Consider the following 22,339-nt stretch of genomic DNA (forward strand, 5'->3'; position numbering starts at 1 on the left):
ATGAAGCTCGAAACTCGATCATTAAAATAAGTTACTTCAGTTTCTCAAAAAAAAAAAAAAGTTTTATTGTTTGTTTGTTTTTGATATTGATCTTTGGGTATGGGGTTTAGAAGAGAAGGGTCATGGGTGGTTGATTTGAAGGGCTAAGTTGATGAAATCAATGGGTTCAGAAAGGGGCAACCACCCAACAATACACAATCTGAACCATCTTTCTGATAACTGTTAAGAGCATTCTCATCAAGGATCTCAAAAAATTTAGCATTTAAGATCTCAAAAAGCCACTTTATTTATTTTAACACCTCATTTTACAATACATCAAACATAAAAAATTCTATATTTTTTACCACTTCATTTAAATATTCTTTTTTTATTTTTCAATATATATTTCTTTCTCTCTCTTCCTCTCTGTCACTCTCAACCAAGCAAACTCACACTCACCTTCTCCACCTAGCAAACACATACCCAACCCATCCACCACCACCAAAAAAAAAAAAAACACTAGCCACCCATACCCACTTGTCTATCCAACAAACTCACACACTTCCATCTCAAACCAGCAAACCCATATCCATCTCAACCACCACCACTAGAGAAAAAAAAAAAACACTCACACACACACACACACTAGCATAAGCAGAAAACCTAGAAAAACCCACACAGACCCACACAGATTCACCACAAAACCCAGAAAAACAACAACATCCATAAAACCCAAAATCAATAACCCATGGAGACCCACAGAGATTCAAATCAATGATCCATGGAGACCCACAAAGATTCACCACAAAACCCAAAAAAACAATATCCACCATCGGAGATTCAAAGACAACACCACAAAACCCAAAATCTTTGGTTTTGAGATGAGAATATGGGTTTCAAGACTAGGTTTTTGGGTTCAGTCAGGGAGAGAAGAGTGGGTTGTCAGAGGAAGAAGATAAGCAGTTGGGTTTGTGATTGTGGGTTCGATCAAGGAGAGAATGCTTGGGTTTGTGATTATGCGTTCAGTCAGAGGAAGAAGAGAAGAGGCTGTGTTTGTGATGGTGGGATTGGTCAGAGGGAGTAGTGAAGCGCAGATGGGTTTGGCAGCGTGGGTTGAAGGAAGGCTTAGGTTAAGGGAAAATGAAGAAAAAAAAAAAAAAAAAAAAAAAAAAAAAAAAAAAAAAAAAAAAAAAAACAGAGGAGGCAGAGGTGTAGGCATGGGAGAAGAGAGAACCAGGAAAAAAAAAAAGGCGAAAAGGTGGAGCATATGAGAGGAAAAGTGAAAAGGGGACATACGTGTTTTACTAAACAAGAATTTTTTTTTTTTTTTTTTTTACATCTTGCTACAGTGGGCTGCTAGAGATAGCAACCCACTGTAGCTAGATGTCAAAAGTAATAGCATTTAGCATTCTTGATGGAGTGTGTTTTTTACAAATTTGATGTTAAAATTTAGCATTTAGCATTCTTTATGAAAATCCTCTAAAGAGTGTGAAGAAGAAGAAGGAGAAGCAAAGCCCTTAAAAAAAAAAAAAAAATTTACTTCAATTTTACTGAAAAATCCATCTCACTCAAAAAAAAATTATAGAAAAGAAACTGTTGACTCCATCATTCCAAGTTCCAACCATTAGCTTCAGCAAACCCTATTCACCTTGTTGATGGCCGAATCAAAACGCCAGACACTTTCTCCCGGAAAAGATGGAGTGGTCAACAAGATCAGTAATCTACCGGAATCTCTTCTTTGCCACATCCTCTCCTTCCTTCCAACCAAAGACTCAATCGCCACAAGCATTTTGTCAACCAGGTGGAAGCTCCTTTGGACTCTCGTCCCAATGCTAGACCTCGACAGTGATACGATTAACACTTCGGAGCTTTCAGTTGATGATGATGATGATGATGATGAAGATGATTAACGTGAGATCAAGTTTGCACATATTGTGTCAAGCGTTTTGGCTCAACAAGAATGTGGAGAGCTCCAAACTTTTCGCCTTCAATGGAAATTTGGGTGGGACGGTTCCCATCTTGACACATGGCTTCACACTGCTGCTGCTCGTAAAGTCAAAGAACTTGATCTTGACATTTTTATGCATGACTGTGATGTGGAAAATCTGAAATTGCCTCCAAGCTTTTTCTCTTGCAGGACATTAGTGGTTTTGAAATTAAGCGGTGATATTGACATTGACATTGACACTCCTTTATTATCCTTTAATTTCTCGAGCCTAAAGATACTGCATCTACTAGAAATTTCATTGCCGAGTATCATTAATTCACAGGAACGCTCTTTCTTGAGGCTCTTTTCTGGCTGCCCTATCCTCGAAGATTTGTCATTTACAACTGACCTTTCCGAGGTTGAGTATAAATTATGTGTACCCATGCTGAAACGCTTAAGTTTCAGCGAAAATGTATATAATTTATGCAATTACAAACTTAAGATAAACGCCCCAGCTCTTGAGTACTTCAATTTTGAAGGTGATCTCCGAGACATCAAATTCCATGAAAAACTAGACAACCTAGTTTAGGCAAATGTCGAGTCGTATGTGTATGATATACACAAAGAATTTTATAGAGAATGGGTATTCAGGCTTTTTACTGCTCTGAATAACGTCAAATTTCTCTCATTTTCCCCTTACGGCACAGAGGTTAGATCCCCTTCATAATTGCTTCTTTTTTCTTTTCTTTTTTTCAATAAACCTATGATCTTTATTAGTTCAATTTCTTAGGACAATACGAGGTCATAGTCTCGCTTTTATGTTTTATCTATTTGATGTTATGTGATTTTAATCTCGAATGTAGTGGCACAACGTAGGAAATATTTATCCTTCCTCATTCCAAAATTTGGTCCAACTGGACTTTAATGTTACTGATTGTAACTGGCCAATGTTACAAGACTTGCTCCATAATGCTCCTAATCTAGAAACTCTTGTTGTTACTAAGGTTAGCTTGTTTAATTGAGGTATTTTTAGTTGATCTTTCATCTCCCCTAAACTTACACTTATGATCTGCTGTGTTTGTTGTCATCAAGAATATACTTATGATAAAAGCAACTTATGCTAGAAATACGAGGTCATAGTCTCGCTTTTATGTTTTATCTATTTGATGTTATGTGATTTTAATCTCGAATGCAGTGGCACAACGTAGGAAATATTTATCCTTCCTCATTCCAGAATTTGGTCCAACTGGACTTTAATGTTACTGATTGTAACTGGCCAATGTTACAAGACTTGCTCCAGAATGCTCCTAATCTAGAAACTCTTGTTGTTACTAAGGTTAGCTTGTTTAATTGAGGTATTTTTAGTTGATCTTTCATCTCCCCTAAACTTACACTTATGATCTGTTGTGTTTGTTGTCATCAAGAATATACTTATGATAAAAGCAACTTATGCTGGAAGGAGCCACAATATGATCGTGACTATCTGTCATCACATCTTACAAGTTTTTATTATGGAGGATTTGAAGGTTTGAAAGATGAAGAGGAATTTGTAAAATATATTCTAAAGGAGGCAAGAGTTTTGAAGACAGCAACAATTCAAGTTTATAGAGGAAAGTCGAAGGAAAATGTTCTTGAGAAACTTGCCCAATGAATGATCGTGGTCCAGAGTGATTTTCTCATACCCTTTCGTGGATTTCCCTTAGTACATACTCAGCATCTTCTGGATTAAGGCACTTTAAGTAAGGTTGTGAGAATCCGCTTTTGTAAAGTTCGTCATTCAAGATTGTAAATCTAGACGACCTAACTTTGACTTTCCTGGCTTCCACGAGATCTGCAGGGAGGTTACCATCCTTGACGTATGTTATTGGATCCATCCAGCTTTCTCCTAACTGGACGTAATTCACGTCTAACCCCTCAATGCTCAAAAGGTATTGCACCTCCATGTACAATCCAGGTCTTCGTTCATTAGTCTTCGACGATGCTAGCCTAACAACCTCGTCCGCTTCTGAATTTTCCTCCCAGGGTACCTGAGCAATCTTGACATCATCAAAGTTAGAAATTAACTGATTGGTCAATGCTAAGTACCTCTTCATCCTGTCCTCTTTAGCCTCATATTCATTGTTCATCTGCCATGTCACGAGCTTTGAATCAGAGTTCAGTTTCAAGTTTCTCACACCCAGGGCTTTTACAACTGCTGCGACTTAAATAATGCTCCCAAGTACAGGATTGTCGCGAAGTAATAACTCGGAAAATCCGAAGTCAAATCCACAAGGAAAAGGAAATTGATTACCAAACCACAAGAGAATAAAATTAAAATAATAAAGTTTAACTAAAGAGATTTTTGGTAGTTTGGTAAAGGTAATTTAAATTGAGTGAAAATAACAATATATTAAAGTGCTAAGATTTAGGGATCCACACACAACACATCTATTGGTAGTCTTAACAAAATTTATTTTATAACTCAACTAAAATTCATACGAAGGATGATTTTAGTTGGATGATTTAACAATAAAACCTCAAGAATTAATTGTCTAAGGTAGTTTCATACAATTGATTAATTTTAGACAAAACAAAACTAGTGAATTAGTTCGCAGGGAATACTAAGCATTTAATGTGCCCGGAGTCTATGATAAATCAAAGAATTATACAGAACTAAACACTTTTCTAGATGAGTAAAACAATCAAGAACATACAAACATAAGCAATAAAACCAATAAATAATTGTTAATAACATACCAATAAACGGTTGGTTTCACCCCTTGCCTTAGCAAGGTTTCTAATAAGCCATAACACAAATAAAACTCTAAAAACTGTAAAGAAACTTTACAAAAACCTAAATTATTTTCTACAGCAGCTCTTCACTGAATTTTGCCCTAAAGAGCCTATAAATAGGTCGAGGAATCCTATTACAAGTTGAATTCCCGTTTGGAGGAAATCCTAGGTTTTTAGGCTTCACTTAACCGACATTTTTAGCCCATTTAACTTCAGAATTTGGACTTTTCGTAAACTACAAAGTTGTATCCCTTTAAGTTATCTTTCCAACCCAACTTGAATCATCTCGATTGGACATCGGAGACGAAAGTTATGCTCCAAATACTAACTGGTGCATAGGCTGGAATTCTAATCCGAATTGGACTTGAATTAGGTGCAAATTTCCTTTGATTCCTTGCTCCAATTGGACTTGAATTTAATTTGGTTGGCCTTCTTTGACTTCATCATGGCCCTTGTAAAATTAAACTCCATTAGCTTTCTACTTTGCACAAATCCACTTATTTAATTTCATTATCCTAAAAAAGACAAATTCATGCATTAAAATTCAATTAAGCACAAAATTGATTATTTAGCATTATTCCAAAACCAATTATAAAATGCATGAATTAACTCAAAATAAGTATGATAATGCTTTCTAATAATGATATAAATGTGCAAAATTAAGCTATTATTAGCAACCTACAAGACTGTCAAGACTGCTTCATACTCTGCTTCATTATTCGTTACTAGGAATTGAAGTCGGACTCCATACTTGAGGGTGTATTTCTCAGGAGACAAGAGGATCACACCTACTCCACCTATGCCTGATGCTGATGAGCTGTCTATATACACTGTTCAGTAATCTAATTTTGGATCTTGATCAGCCACAGTAAATTCAACAACAAAGTCTGCCAGTGCCTGGGCTTTGATCGCTGTTCTGGGCCTATAATCAATGTCGAATTGGCTTAATTGTATTGCCCATTGGACCATTCTCCCTACTGCATCTGGCTTACCCACCACCTTTCGTAGAGACTGGTACGTCATGACTAAGATCGTGTGTGCTTGGAAGTAGGGATGGAGCTTTCTTGATGCAATGATTAAAGCAAAGACTAATTTTTCTATCTGGAAGTAGGGAAGGCCTGGCTCGTATAATAAACTGGCTTCCGAATCTGGAGCTCTTCATGGATCAATGCCGAGCTTATAGCCGTTTGAGAGACAACTAAGTACAGGAACAGATCTTCTCCTTCGATGGATAGACTTAGAAGTGGGGGTTTGGACAGGAAATCCTTGAGTACTTGGAAGGCTTCTTCACACTCATTTGTCCATTGGAAAGCCTGCTTTAATGTTTTAAAGAATGGGAGGCATTTATCTGTAATTTTGGAGACGAACATGTTCAAGGCTGCTATATGCCCCGTCAGTCTCTAAACCTCCTTCACACTCCTTGGGGATGTCATATCTAATATGGCTTTGACTTTCTCAGGGTTAGCTTCTATGCCTCGCTGTGAGACCATGAAGCCTAGAAACTTGCTTGATGAGACCCCAAATACACACTTTGCCGGGTTCAACCTCATTTGATACTTCCTCAATGTATCGAAAGTTTCTCTGAGGTCGTCCAAGTGTAATTCTGCTTTCCTGCTCTTTACAAGCATGTCGTCCACATAGACCTTTATATTTTGTCTGATCTGCCTGCTAAACATCTGATTCACTAACCTCTGGTAAGTAACCCCTATGTTCTTCAGACCAAATGGCATGACCCTGTAGTAATAAAAGCTGTTTTCTCCTGGTCCTCTTCATTCATGCGGATTTGGTTATAACTTGAGAATGCATCCATGAAGGTCAATAGCTCATGGCAAGCTGTTGAATCTACTAACTGATCGATCCTGGGAAGCGGAAAGCTGTCTTTTGGATAGGCACAATTGAGATCTATAAAGTCAACACACATGCGTCATTTCTCGTTGGACTTCTTCACCATAACGACGTTGGCCAACCATTCAAGGTAATAGACTTCTCTAATGAATCCAGCAGTCAAAAGCTTATCTACCTCTTCCACAATAGCTTTGATCCTCTTAAGAGTAGAAACTAGTTGTTTCTGTTAGACGGGCTTTCTGGTAGGATTAACATTCAACTTGTGCTCTATCACTTTGTTGTCTATACCTGGCATGTCTTCGTGAGTCTAGGCGAAGATATCCAGATTCTGCTTCAGGAACTCCACAATCTTGCCCTTCAGGTCTGAGTCAAGTCCTGCTCCCACCTTTGTTACTTTGGTAGCGACTCCTTCTACTAGGCTCACATCTTCCAGCTCCTGAGCAAGTTTCCTTGGTTCTTCTTCCACCATCCATGCATGGTTTTCTCTTGCAGCTAACATTGCTTGGTAACATTTTCTAGCTAAAAGCTGATCACCGCATATTTGCCCTATCTCGTTTGGGGTTAGGAAACTTCACTTTCAGGAAATAAGTCGAGGTCATAGCCTTGAGCCGATTTAGTGTAGGTTGTCCCAAGATGACATTATAGGACGATGGGCAATCGACGATTAAAAAATTGACCTGTTTTGTTACCCGAGCTGGATGTGTACCGACTGTGACTGACAACGTGATGATGCCTTTTAGATAAATTCAATCTCCACTGAAGCTAACCAATAGAGATTTGAAAGGTCTAAGCCTCTTTGAATCCAACCTCAATTGCTGGTAGGCTGTCATGTACATTATATCAACAGAGCTCCCGTTATCAACCAATACTCTCCTTGTGTTGAAACCTTCAATTTCCAGTACAATAACGAGTGGATCATCATGGGGTTGCTTAATCCCATTTGCATCCCATTCAGAGAACGTGATATCATCACTCTCTGATCGTTGATACTTTGGGGACGGATGCTTCATGTGAACACTGTTGATTTGCCTATAATAAGTCTCCTTCAAAGACTTGTACAACCCTCCTGATATGAGTCCCCCTGTTATCATTTGTATCTTGCCCACAACTTGCTTTGGATGATCTCGTCCGTGATCTTTGACATTGTCATAGGGGTTGTCATCAGCCCTTGCTCGGGGGTAGTGGTCCCTCTTAATGAACTTTTGGAGTCTTCCCCGTTGAATCAATTCTATTATCTGTTCTTTTAGATTGTGACATTTATCAATTTAATGGCCGCGATTCTTATGAAAACGACAGTACTTCTTCGGGTCACACTTCCTAGAGGACATGTTTAACGGCTTGGGCCATTTTAGCCCTAGTTCATCCTTAATCTGCATCAGGATTTTATCTGCAGGCATCACTAACGGGATGAAGTTCATCTTCTTCTTTGGAGTGTCAAAACTACTCTTGTTGGTTTTAGTCTCCGAATATGAATCCTTACAATCTTTCTTCTTACCATGAGAATCACCAGGTTCTTCCTTCTTCCATTTTCTTATTAGTACGGGCGTCTTCTCCGTTCATATACTTCTGGGCTTTGAACAGGAGATCCATCATAGAGGTTGGTGGTGTCTTCTTTCCCAATGAAAAGATGAGATCAGGGTTATTAAGACCAGCCTGAAAGGTCGTCATTATCACCTGGTCGTCAGCTTCGTTAATCTCCAACACGGCCTTGTTGAAACGTTTTACATAGTCCCTCAGGCTTTCCCCTTCATGCTGCCTTACTATTAACAAGTAAAAGGTTGGCCTCTTGTGACGCTGTCCTCCAATGAAATGACGAACAAACGAGTCGCTAAGTTGTTCAAAATTTGCTATGGAAGATACTGGCAACTTACTAAACCACACCCTAGCAGCCCCTCTGAGGGTGGCAGGGAAATATCTGTAGATAACTTCAACCGAAGTCTATTGGAGGTTCAGGATAGTCTTGAAGGCCCCTATGTGGTTAAAAGGGTCATTCGTGCCATCATAGAACTCCAGTTGCGGCAAACGAAACTTTAGAGGCAAAGGGCCCTCCAAAACACTGGCTGTGAAAGGTAAATCTGTTCGTTTGATCATGCCATTAAGTTTCATCGTCGTCTTCCCTTTCATTGCATTCTTCACTTCGTCAAGTTCCCTTCTTAAGCTTTTCATCATGTAATCGTTGTCATGCATGGACTACCTTGTGTATTCAGTTGCATCTTTTCCCTTACTGTTTTCAGGGCTACTAGCCTCCTTGTCATGTCTGCTACGGCTACATCGATGATGCGAGGCGTTGCTGCCCTCAGGATGGGCTCGACGCTTCAATTCTTCATTCTGCTTCATTAGCTCTAGTACATTCGCTGTTAGAGCTTGGATCTATTAAGCCATCACCACAGGATCTGGGGGTGGTGCTAGTGCAGAGTCCATCAAGTGATAGGAGCTTTATTGGTAAGAGCACGATGGTTTGAGAAAGGATTAACTCGTCAATCCCCACAGACAGCACCAAACTGATGAATTCGAAACTTGACCTCGTCAGTATGCTCCTCGTCAATATCGATGGACGATCTCTGGTACTTGTTGTTAAGAAAAGAAAGGCAAAGGAGGTTTTAACTAGCATGATGCCGGCTGAGGATACTTCGATGCTAAAGTCAACTTATCAGTTCTCAAAAGAAGTTTCTCACAATTCTCTCTAATATTTCATGTGTCCTTTACTTGAGTTCCATTTCCCTTTTTATAGTTTGCTTTAGGTCGGTGTAGTTATGTCTGTTAATGCTGTTCTGAGCGTTTTTCTCTTGAGAGGAATGCGACATTAATTGACAATGATGATTCCATTTTAGTTGTAACGGATGACCGTTGAGCCATTACTGCTCTTGTAATTGTTCTGGCGCAATCATTGCTTATTAGCTGTTCTAATTGCATTTATTTGCACCTTCAATGAGTGCTGGCCTAGCTGTCCTCAAAGGATGATGTATAATGACAAGATTTTACGTTTACTTTCGTCCCCGACTTGAGTGTGGCTAAGATCGTCTTTCATCTAGACGATCTTATCTTGATACTCGTCACTAGGTATCAAAATATAGTGAGGGAAATAGAGCAAAGAAAGATAGGGAGAAAAGACAGAAATTCTACAAAAGCTGTGTAAAAACCAATGTTTTCCCAAAAAAAAAAGCAATACAATCTTTTACGAGGATAATGACACCAAGTCCCTCATCCCATAGTGGTTTTTCACCCTAAATCTTGGGGTTTTCCACATAACTCTCTTGTCATCTCCAATCTTTCCATTCACTGCCTTTTTATCCCTTTTTGTAGCCCACAAAATCACTATTTTTAGTATATAACAAAGATAATGTTTAAATGTACTCTTAAGACTTAGAAAATACAAGCTTTCATCTTTTTTAAACTTAGCTTGCACGTACACTTTTCAAAACATTCATATCAGATTATTTATTTTACACTTCATTTCATTAAAATGTCAAATTTTCTTGATTTTTTAAAATTATTTCTCTTACTTCACACACAACAACCATCATCAACTCACATCCTTCATCCTCAAGATATACAAAGAAAGAATAAACAACTAAATACACAATTAGAGCACTCATATTAGTGGGTGCATTATAGAAAAAGTTATGAAATTTACACAATATTACTCAAAACTCACCCACATCAAACCGTGTATTGCTTGTGTAAATATGCAAGCTAGCTATATTAACCGTGTAAATATATAGTTTTGTATTTTAATTTTTTATTATATTTTCTCTCCCCTTTCTCATCATCTTCTGTCTCTTCCTCTAACTCTATTCTTTGACTATCTCTTCTTGAATCCTAGCATCTCTACAAATTCATTAAAATCATCCTAAATTTAGATCTAAACTCATTAAACCCACATACAAAAATTTAGATCCCAAACTCATCAAACATATATGAATCGTTATACCTATTATACAAAAAAAAAAAAAAAAAAAAAAACATCAAACCCACATACAAAAAAATATGAATCATCAAACCCATATTGTAAAATAGAAAAAAGTAAGTTATTATGATAAAATAGACGGAAAATTTTGCAGAGATTGATGCAATTGCTCTATAGTAATCATGTAAATTTATATAATTATACATTGATTGATGTGAGTAATTTTTAAGGAAAATTATGTAAATTTTACACATTTTTCTATTATACACGGACTGGTGTGATTGCTTTGTATAATCATTAGTCCATAAGCACTCACATCAGTTCTTTTAAATTTTTTGTCTATTTTACACGAAAAAACCTACTTTTTCTATTTTACATATCCACTTTTATAAAACACCCACATCAGTTTATCTATTCTACACATTTATTTAATAAAATATTCATTATTTTACAATTTTTTATTATTCACTCCCTCACTGCCCCTCTCTCTCATAGACCCACAGCCACCATCACCACCCAGCCACCATCACCACCATCATCAGAAACCAAAAGCCATTAAATCAGAAACCGATCTCCAGACACGCCGATCAAAACTCCATCAGAACCAAGGATGACGATTTCGTACCGTACTGGCCGGTACCGTCGGAATATTCCGTTCTGGCACCTGAACCGGTACAGAAACAAGGCTGATTCGTACCGCCCAAAATACCGGGGTGTACCGGCTTGTTTTGGCTATTTCGGCGAATTTCGGAGCTTTTCGGGCGGTATTTTCGTTTCGGACCGGTACAAATATAACTGGGTATTTTTTAAAAAACTTGATACTTACAGCAACTAGTGACCATCATTGAAGCATCAACTTGCTAGATCATTAACAACATCATCTTCTTCTTCGTTTTAGCCACTTAGATCTTCTTTTTAGCCATTGTAATCACTCCCTTCTTCATCTGCTCTCCCCCTGCTTCGTTTGCTCAGCTTGTTGAAATTCTTTCTCTACTTTTTTGAGAAGCTTTCTCTGCTTGGGGGAGAGCAGATGTAAAATTTAAAAGCAAATAAAATAAGAGGCTGCTGTACCTATTTCGCTTGGTTTCTCCGCCAAAAGCATAAAAGCCTCTTATTTTATTTGCTTTTCCCAAAGCCACGTGACTCTCCATGGTTCTTATCTCTGGCTTATTTTGCTCTTTCAAATTTCAATTACTTTTTATTTTTTATTTAGTCAATTGCTTAGATGGGCAAGTGTCAACTTCTAGACTTCTAGTGGCATGGAGTTTAGTTTAACTGATTACATGGGTCATAAATAAAAATTTAATTATTCTTTAAATGTATTAACAAATTCTTTTAAGTCCTAAAGAACATAGAAGGGATAAGTTCTAAGAGAATTATTATTATTATTATTATTATTATTATATAAAATAACGGTAAATCCGAAACGGTACACCGGTATTGACCGGTATCCGAAATATATCATACCGGTGATCAAACCGGTACAGTCTCCGGTACGGTATTCACTTCCTTGATCAGAACCCACCCGATCTCCACCCAAAATCAAAGAAAAATCAACATCAGATCAATCAATACCGATCAACTCACACAAAGAAAATCAACACCGATCAAAACGCCATCGTCTCCATGCCTCCACGCCTCCACACCTCCACACATACCCAGATCAACCCACAACCCAAATCAACCCAAACCAAGCAAACCAACACAAACCAAGACCAACCCACACTATAAACTCAGATTAAACCACCATCGAGACCTCCCCACGTCGCCGCCATCGATCATCGACCCAAACCCACACTGCCACCATTGAGACCACGCCACACGCCACGTGTCGATCTCGCCACGCTTTGACCCATAGCACCGATCTCGCCACGCTATGAACTTTGGTGGCATGCTTTGAACGAGAGAGAGAGAGAGAGATGTGAGAGAGGGAGAGAGAACTGAGGATGAAGGGATGGAGTGGGTTTTTTGTGAGAGAAAGAGAGAGCACACAGCGCCTGAGATAGAGGGAGGTGAGAGTCAAGTAGCTAAGGAGAGAGAAAAAATTATTAAAAAACTAAATACACATGCTACAGTGCTCGTGTAAATTTACACAGGTACTATAGTTAGTTGATAATTTTACAAAAGTTTACACACTTTTAAACGGAATGATGTGGAGTGTTTTTTAGTTCAAAATGTATAAAAGTTGTCAAAATATGTATTTTATACATTTATAAAAGAGTTGATATGAATGCTCTAACTCCCTATATTTCAAATTCTAAAATCCAAAATTCCAAATCCAAAGCGACAGCAACCATAAATAAGAAAAAATAAACAAAAAAACTGAAAATGTCAAAAAACTTGTGGTAGTTGGTGGTGGATGTACCGGTGGCATAGCCGCATAGGAATGACTCTCTCTCTCTCTCTCTTAAAAAAAAGAAAAAAAAGGAAAAAGAAACTGTAACTCCAGCATTCCAACCATTAGCTTCAGCAAACCCTAAACCTTTGACCTCTTTGATGGCCGAATCGTCCACTCAATCAAATTCAAAACGCCAGACACTCTCTCCCGGAAAAGATGCAGTGGTCGACAGGATTAGTAGTCTACCGGAATCTCTTCTCTGCCACATTCTCTCCTTCCTTCCAACCAAAGAGTCAGTCGCCACTAGCATTTTGTCAACCAGGTGGAAGCTCCTTTGGACTCTCGTCCCAAAGCTAGACCTCGACAGTGATACTATTACCACTTCGGAGCTTTCAGCTGATTATGATGATGATGATGAAGATGACGAACGTGAGATCATGTTTGCACATATTGTGTCAAGCGTTTTGGCTCAACAAGAATGTGGAGAGCTCCAAACTTTTCGGCTTCAATGGAAATTTGGGTGGGACGGTTCCCATCTCGACGCATGGCTTGGCTCTGCTGCTGCTCGTAAAGTCAAAGAACTTGATCTCGACATTTTTACTGATAGGGAGGAAAATCTGAATTTGCCTCCAAGCTTTTTCTCTTGCAGGACATTAGTGGTTCTGAAATTAACTGGTACTATTGATATTGATATTGATGTTGATACCCCTTCATTATCGTTTTATTTCCCGAGCCTAAAGATCCTGCATTTAGTACGTATTTTGTTGCCGAGTATCATTAATTCACAAGAACACTCTTTCTTGAAACTCCTTTCTGGCTGCCCTGTCCTCGAAGATTTGTCATTTACAACTGACCATTTTGAGGGTGAGTATAAATTATGTGTACCCACGCTGAAACGCTTAAGTATCAGCGGTATTAATGACTCTGATTATGAACTCGAGATAAACGCCCCAGCTCTTGAGTACTTTGATTTCGATGGTGATCTACGCTACATCAAATTCTATGAAAAACCAAACAACCTAGTTCAGGCGGATGTCTGTACTTATAGATTTGACGATGACTATACTTCTATATTTGACGATGTCTATACTTCTATATTTGACTATGAAACTGAAGAATTTTACAGGACATGGGTGTTCAATATTTTTGCTGCACTGAATAACGTCAAATTCCTCTCATTTTCTTCAAGTGGCACGGAGGTTAGATCCCCTTCATAAGTGCTTTATTTATTTTTCAATAAACCTATGATCTTTAGTTCAATTTCTTAGAACAATACGAGGTTATAGTCTCGCTTTTATGTTCTATCAAGTTGATGTTGATGTGATTTTAATCTCGCATGCAGTGGCACAACTTGGGAAATATTTACCCTTCCTCATTCCAGAATTTGGTGGAACTAAAATTTAAAGTGAATGGTTGTAGCTGGAATGTGCTACAATACTTACTCCAAAAAGCTCCTAATCTAGAAACTCTTGTTATTACTAGGGTTAGTTGATTTAATAGAAGTATTTCTGTTGATCATTCATCTTCCCTAAACTTACACTTATGATCTGCTGTGTTTGTTGTCATCAGGGTTCTGATTTCGTTGAAAGCAACTTATATTGGAAGGAGCCACAATATGATCCTGCTAATCTGTCATCACTCACAAGTTTTTATTACAGAGGATTTAAAGGTTTGAACGATGAAGTGGAACTTGTGAAATATGTTCTAAAGGAGGCAAGAGTTTTGAAGACAGCAACATTTCAAGTTTCTAGTGGAGAGTCGAAGGAAAGTGTTCTTGAGAAACTATCAATGTTCCCGAGGTGCTCAACAACATGTCTACTTAGAGTTGAATGAGGTATACTTCTTTAACTGGTACTCTGCAACTAATTCCAAAGGCAATGATACAAATATTTTCTTTTTATTGTAGACCCTCTGCTGGTGGTATGCTCTTATTAATCTTTTTTATTTTTTATTTTTTAAATTTTCATGTTTTTCCCTCCTTTAAATTGATTGAGAGAGAGAGAGAGAGAGAGATGATCAATTATCCAATGTTCTCTGACCTCCTTGCAGTAGAAATTGTTTTTTGTGATAACCATTTTGCAAGACATCCATTTGACCTTCGTAAGTGTTGTTTGTTTTTGAATTAGACTAAAACTTTGATAGAGAAATGTTCATAAGTGAGCTTTTGTTAGCTCTTTATAGTTTATGTGCCTGAATTTTTTGATTCTAGGCTTACTCCTTCTGTTGGGTAACTAGCGACAATTGAAATAATAAAACAGTTGAATGTAACTCTTGAAAGTATTATATGTGGATGAAAGATTTAGAATGTTTGATTTACTCTTTCACAAGCTTACTTTTTACCAAATCATTTTTGCTGCTACATATCTCACACATTTTGCTTTCGCATAACAGGTCAGTGTATGGCTACATCTACATGGCACCTCCTTTCATGCCTATTTGCCCAGTTTTGTTTGCCTTATGTAAGTAAGCACAACTGCAGTACCCAATATACTTCCATTAGGGTGAGATATACTAAGATGCACTTCTTATTGTAGAAAAAAAAATGATAAAGTAAGATCTCAAAAGTAAATGCCTTAGGAAGGTTTTGGCTTACTAATGGTAGTATTTATTAAATAGTTGTGTAAGTCCTTTGTCTTTTAATTGTGTTATTGATTCTTGGGGGAAATGTGTTGATGATCCATGTTTAGTTTATCATCCATAAAAATGGTATTTGTTACTCTGAGAACCTGGTTGTGGTCTGTACATAACACCCTTATCTTGAATGTGTTTGGCTTTTGATTAAGAAGCTACTATAACAAAAAAAATTAGATGGTTCTAATGTGAAATGAGTCTGCCATCGTGATATGTTTGATAGTTGATGCAGAACCTGTTAGTTCTTCTATAGTTCTATTGCATGACTGGAAGAGGGGATGCAAATACTGTCAACAAGTGTGTTCCTACAAGTACGCATCTGCTGCAACTCACACTATATATAAGAATGCATCACATCACTTCCATTAGATATTGGCTAAACTAATTGTTGATCGACATCTAAAAATACTATTAATCTTTTATCATCAGCTGCTCTACTCACCTGCATTGGTGCTTCTTGTTGAGACTATAAATCTTTTTTTGTTTTTTGATAAGTAACTATAAATCTTTTATCATTAGCTGCTCTACTCATCTGCATTGGTGCTTCTTGTTAAGCCCTTCTCCATCTTAACTTTTTACTCGTGAGGTTTCAACATTGGACTGGCGTAGCATGGGCAACTTACAATTAACTTGTCTGAGGTACAGTTTCATTGCAATATTATGACCAGATGGCATGTGAAAAAACTATTCATCTAATCTGCTCTTAAGATGGTTTCTGAGATGGATACCTTTTGACTTTAGCTTTTCCAATCCTTTCCTTTTGCATTTTCTTCCTCATCTGTATAGCTTTGGCTTCTTCTACCACCTTCTTTTCGTCAAGTCTTACCTTATTTTTACTCTGCATGACATTGTTCACCTACTTTTTATAGTTTTTAGTCTTGTTAAGCTGATGGTGGCATTAGTTGTGAGGAAGGAAAAGAAGAAAAAAGGTGGTTTTCTGAAGGTTTTGCTTATGCTTCAGTTGACATACTGAATAGAGAGAACAAAATATCTTGTAATGTCCCACCCCTATTCTGCACTTGAGTTAATTTAGGATTTTTAATGTTAAATTTCTAGTTATTTTCTAAACTGATAGTTCTGGAAGAAGAACTATAATGCTAATGGCTTCCTGCTGCCACACAATTTACATAAAGTTGCACTGGCCTTGATGTGGTCTGGAATTGCACCTTTAAGGTAATGTAATAGCTAGATTTGGAAAGTTAGAAAAAGAAATGCTGAGATAGATTTTGTTTTGTGATGATGGGTGTGACCTTTATAAAAGCCTAAGTCAGAGTTTTGCTCTCTACCTTTCATTGATATTTTACTTTCTAGATCTCTGTGATAATTGCAAAGGTGGGGATTGGAATTCCCCTTATGAATTGTTAGTGGAAAAAAATTGTACAATGACCTTGTTTCCATTTTTATTTTATTTGTCGAGTTACACTATATGGCTTCGTGGAACTTCAATCCCTTTGAATGGGTAGTCTACTGAGCATGTTTGGTTCATTGCGAAAATATCTAATCTCTTAGCTCATTTTATTAACTTAAAGAATCTTAGGAGTTTTATAATCATGCTCCTCCCATTGTCATGCCTTCCACATGCTCTCTTGAGAAGGGCTCTACTGCTAATATTGAAAACCAAATCCACTTGGTGTGAGCTTGAAGTAAAAAACCAGTTCTTAGGTATTTAGAATTTAGCAGCCTCACCGAAGGTCTATTTTCAATGCATAATTACTCTATCCGTAGTTTGCTACAAAAGCATTGTTGAAATTCTCAACATTTGTAAAATTGTGCCCTCGTAACACTTTTGGCTTACAAATGGACTCCCACTTTCTTAGACATGTTAATTTTGAGCCCTTTGAGGCTTCCCACCAAAAATTATTTAAAATAGGATGCACCTTTGAGCAAGTGGCCTTTGGAGCCTGGACTCTTGATATGGCATACAAAGGGATAGAAGAGGCTATACCTATCAATTCTTTTTGGAAGGAAAACATATGAATCAGAAACTAACTAGAAATTAAGTGAAATTTAGTTTAGTACTTTGTGATTAATGTTTAGTTTCTGAAATCATGTGTACATGCAAAATGGGCCTTGGGAAACCATGTAGGTAGGTTGTTTGTTAAATAGTTGTCAGCCCTTTGTTTCACGATTCCTTGGGGGGAGGGTGGGGTTGGGGGAGAAGTTTATTCATGTTTACAGAATTTATTTAGCAGTCCTGTTGACCCAGTTTTGGTCTCTACAGACATTCGTATATGTTTCCATATTTAATTGTAAACTTGGTGCACTCGTAAAAGTGATTTAGATACTACCATCGAGCGAAGAAGTGCGTTTGGGCAATCAGATGAGCTTAGCTACCTTGTGGTTCCCATACACATCATATTAATAATTTTATACGAGTAAAAAGAAAAAGCTGGATTTTTTGAGCGTCATGGCTTGTTTAGTTCAGTAACATTGTTAAACACAATACTGAAAGAAGTGTCATATTGCTAGAAATAGAGAGTATATGACAATAATGTTAACTAGTGGAATATTGAGAACATATTGAATAACAATTCGAAATAAAAGCGGTAATTAGTAGCCAACATTGGAAAATGAGGAAGCAGTCCTGTCTTTGTAACTACTAGTCACATTTTAAGTAACAACTACATTGGCATAGCCATCTCTGACTGTCTAGACTTGGTAGCCAAAGGGCGGGTTTTCTCTAAGAAATTCTATTATTAGCCAAAACACAAGTGTTGCGGCATGCCATTTCCTTCGTGTATTTCTCTAATTGGTCTAGAGCAGTTGCTGTCTCCATGTTGTTTATGGAAAATTTTGTTGAAGTTTCTCTATTTCTTTTTAGGATTATTATATGATCAGAAAAGTGTTTCTATGCCTCCACTCAATGGGTTTGTGACAAGAAAACTGCATATAATAATGCACATTAATTATGTTTATTGTTTAAGGCAAATACCTTCAATTTAAAGGAACTCAAGATTGGATATTGTTGAGGTTTTTCCTTTTGGTTCATATCAACATGGTGGCTGCTTATTTTGTTCCCTAATGACTTTAGGGAGCCACATCATCACAACAGAAGAAAAATGGGTTATAAAATATGTTCTACCAAGTCAGTTGTACAATAGTTTTGTACAACTAATTAACATGTCAGTTCAAATACATAAAATCATAAGTATTTTTGTTTGAACAAAATTTGCAAAGCTTACATAATAATTACTTGGTAAATTTATAGGACAAAATACATTTTTCTACAATAATCTCTTATTTGATTTACAATTTCTTTCAAACTTCTGAAATGCATAACTAACTCCCTAATTTGAGAAAATTGTTACAATGTTCATCCTGTCATCTAAATTGGGGGTTAAGTTGGATGAAAAATAGCACACATGCAAATCATGTGGTATTTGTGCAAACGAATGGTATTTAAGTAATTTTATATCAATATGAAATTACAATAATGCCGTTAGTTCTCTTTTCCTATCACCACGCTTTCCCTTCTTCCTCACTACCCAACATTCATCTCTTGTTAGTTTTGTAGCTGTTACTCTTAAGAAACAAAAACCTAAAATATAAAATTAAATAAAACTTAAAATAAAAAATAAAAAATAAAACTTAGATTGACATTGCCAATTGCCAATTTATTTCTTGAAGATCCAACCTCAATTTTAATGAGTTTAAATAATTAAATTGTTAGGATTTAAATCAAATACAATTTCAAACAAAAGCCCAAGGCAACATTTGGATTTGGAGTTGAATTTGAAATCCATGGATTTAAAATGCCTTGATTTTGAAATTCTTTGTTTGGATTTTTTTTTTAAATGAAGGATTTAAAATTCATCATTTGAGATTTTATTGTTTAGATACCTAAATTTGGATTTGGATTTGAATTTGGACTTAAGATCAATAAAATATATTTTTTAATTATTATTTTTCTTAATCATTCTACATTTCAATTTTAAATACATGAAGTAATATTGATAATCCAATTGACAAGATGATGACTAAAAATTTTTAGTCATAGCCAACTAAAAAAATATCTTACCAACTATTGACAACTAAAATGTTTTATGTCAACTAGAGAGGACACCCAAATGCATGTTTTTTTTTTTTTTTTTTAAACAACATTCAAAATCTCAAACTAAAAAATTATTCTAAAGTTATTAACAACTAAAAAGTTATATATCAAGAGAGACAGATTAAATACCCAAAATGTGTCTTTCACACAACTTCCAAAATAAAAAATTAATGAGTACTAAGCAGAAGTCATATCCAATCCTTTTTATCACCATCATTTGAAAGAATTTTCAAAAACTTAATGTAACTTTTCAACTATTTTGAATATTTCAAGCCGCATGAGTGCAGGCACTTTTGAAACCATTGCATGTATCTCTTCACCAGAAGGTTGTGGTTGCTTTTGATTTTTCTTTGCTATGAAGTACTCATTTACAGATGAGCAATACTCTTTAAGAGAAGAACCAATTTTTAACAACTTCAACGAGTGGATCTTTCCTACTCCTTTTTCTTTGGTGAGGCTCAGTTGCAGAACTTGTTGATACAAAATGCTGATGTGGTTGTTGTGTAATGGGAGAATTCACCTCATTTTCTCCTTCCTCAACCATAACTTCAACTGCTTCGTTCATATGTTATACACCAATGGCAGTAGTTCTATCCCTCCCACACAAGATCTCAATGTCCTCCTAATTGTCAATAACTTTGTTTTTATAAGCACCCACTTTTGAATTATTCTAAAGAAGTAAAAAAAAAAAAAAAAAGATTAGCAGATTATTTTGCATAGTCTAAGCAAATTAGTTTAGTGAATGAAGCAATCTAAGCAAATAATCTTGTCATGTTTGATTATAATTCCCAAGTCCTATTCAGTTTTCAAAGCCTGTCATACAAATAGGAAAAATCAAAGCAACTTAAAAAAATTACAAAGCATTCTCATATTGCTATGAAGAATGCAATGTGTGTGTGTGTGTGTGTGTGTGAGAGAGAGAGAGAGAGAGAGAGAGAGAGAGAGGACATGCCATTAATTGCATTGTAGTTAGTAACTTCATAATCATTCAGTTAATCTTGACATCCAAAATCTCTTTCAATCACAAACATGAAATCACTCCAGCAACCAACAATAAATCCATAAACAAAACTTCCTCTCTAAGAAAAAATGAAAAAAGAAAATTAGAAGAAAGACTTGAACTGAAGTGGCAAAGCACCACCATGAACTATTTTTTTATAATTTAATTTTTTGTTCTCTATTTTTATGGATGAAGGGGGAATAGAAAATGGATGGAAAAACTAGAAAAGAAGCTACTCCTACTCACTGTAATTCTAATTGGCATGCCTTGCCAATGGAAATTGTTTCTGCCAAATATTCCAACTACCTCAAGTAAAACAAGCTATAAGACCCACTTTTACAAAACCAAATAAATAGTGCCTAAAAATATATAGTAATTAAATTTCACTAATACATTTACTGTCCATTGCAAAAGGGTACACTAATTGTCTAATTGATCAACCATATAACATAACAACCATATAACATAATGTTCCATAAACAACTTTTATTATTTCTAATTTTTTAGAATACAGAAGAGAATAGACTAAATCTTTGTTAAAATATGTGATGAACGTATTTAAGAGAAAAAAGTCATAAGGGATCCTACCTTAATGTAAGCATCCCACACATGGTGATTATCCGCTATGACAACAACCTTTTCCTTTGCTTCATCCCAAACAAGCCCGCTTTGATTTTTTATATTAGTAATCATAGCAAAATGTTGCTTCCACGCCTTTAGTCTATTTTAAACACTGTCCTTTGTCAAATTGAGAATCTATTGAGCATTTACGTACTCCACAGCAACTTGGTATGCCACCTCTTTCCAGTACCCATCCTCCCTATTTCCTTGAGCTAATTGATCATATAAAATATTTGCTGATGCTTTGTCCATTTCCGTATCCGTATTCCATTGAATATATTGTCTTGAATGTGATTGTGATTGAGATTGAGATTGTGATCTGGACGGTTGCGTATCATTTCTTCCCATTTCTATTATCTTTTCAAATTTGGTATTTGGACCTTGGTATCAAATCTGTCAACATCCTAAAAAATGTTAGATTAGCAACAAGAAGAGAAAAAGACACAATATAACCAAAAAAAAAAAAAAGAAACCCACATAAAACTCTAGAGCCTTTATGATTCAAATTTAGTAGAAAGAGAGAAATAGAGAGGATAAAGAGGAAGAAAAGAGTTGAGAGAGACAAACCTTGCTGCAAGAAAGAGAGAAAGAAGAAAAGCTTGGGTGAGGAAGAGAGAGCATGACAGAGTTTCTAGAGCCGATGAAGAATTGAGAAGAGAGCACGAGCGTGAGGGCGAGGGATTTCTAAATTCTTGGGTTTGTGAGGGGATTTCATATCCATGGATTCAAACCACTGAAATCCAAGATGGATTTGGGTCAAATCCAAATCATTTCTTTTAACTTACCCTAACAAAGGATTTAGATATGGGCCCCTCAAATCCAAATCCAAATCCAAATCCATGCCATCCAAACAGACCACCAAGGAATTTGGATTTTTTTTTTTTTTTGAAAGCAAAGGAATTTGGAATTTAAAATCAGATTACACGTTGATTTTTGAGAGATTGAACTTTTGTTCTCCTATAGTTGTCCTGTCTATGTTCTCCTTTAAAAGTCAATTCATCTAATTTATGGTTGGCTATTTTTTATTTATTTTAAATTAAAAAAAAAAAAAACCTTGTGCTATTTGGTGGTGGGCCTAGGAATGAGTATGATGAAGCTCGAAACTCAATCATTAAAATAAGTTACTTCAGTTTCTCAAAAAAAAAAAAAAGTTTTTGTTTGTTTGTTTTTTATATTGATCTTTAGGTATAGGGTTTAGAAGAGAAGGGTCATGGATGGTTGATTTGAAGGGCTAAGTTGATGAAATCATTGGGTTCAGAGAGGGGCAA

The 22,339-nt window shown here is 36.3% G+C and overlaps 4 protein-coding genes across 10 annotated transcripts in view; all 4 read left to right on the forward strand.

The window, feature by feature from the left end:
- Nucleotides 1-22,339, forward strand: part of LOC126694984 (putative FBD-associated F-box protein At3g50710) — a 93,474-nt gene that overhangs the window by 8,912 nt on the left and 62,223 nt on the right. The window contains exon 3 of one of the 7 annotated variants that reach the window (XR_007645941.1): nt 14,438-14,481. The exons of 4 other annotated variants lie outside the window; for them this stretch is intronic. The gene's annotated coding sequence lies outside the window, so the exon portion shown is untranslated. Of the gene's footprint in view, nt 1-14,437; nt 14,482-15,918; nt 15,943-15,985; nt 16,680-22,339 lie in introns of those variants that run through there. 2 more of the 7 variants (XR_007645940.1, XM_050391566.1) reach the window with 2 other exon arrangements.
- LOC126696037 (FBD-associated F-box protein At5g18780-like) lies at nt 1,635-1,889 on the forward strand. Its single transcript, XM_050392825.1, has one exon. It carries the CDS (start codon nt 1,635-1,637, stop codon nt 1,887-1,889), a length of 255 nt encoding a protein of 84 aa, XP_050248782.1.
- Nucleotides 2,854-3,557, forward strand: LOC126696038 (uncharacterized). Its single transcript, XM_050392826.1, has 3 exons — nt 2,854-2,910; nt 3,102-3,242; nt 3,366-3,557. The coding sequence occupies exons 1-3, from the start codon at nt 2,854-2,856 to the stop codon at nt 3,555-3,557; spliced, it is 390 nt and encodes a 129-aa protein (XP_050248783.1).
- On the forward strand, nt 12,803-15,586 carry LOC126694985 (putative FBD-associated F-box protein At3g50710). The gene is made up of 4 exons (XM_050391567.1): nt 12,803-13,967; nt 14,111-14,251; nt 14,338-14,602; nt 15,160-15,586. The coding sequence occupies exons 1-3, from the start codon at nt 12,927-12,929 to the stop codon at nt 14,599-14,601; spliced, it is 1,446 nt and encodes a 481-aa protein (XP_050247524.1). The 5' UTR covers nt 12,803-12,926; the 3' UTR covers nt 14,602; nt 15,160-15,586.

Source organism: Quercus robur, chromosome 8, assembly GCF_932294415.1.
Source record: "Quercus robur chromosome 8, dhQueRobu3.1, whole genome shotgun sequence".
In the NCBI taxonomy this organism is placed as follows: Eukaryota; Viridiplantae; Streptophyta; class Magnoliopsida; order Fagales; family Fagaceae; genus Quercus; species Quercus robur.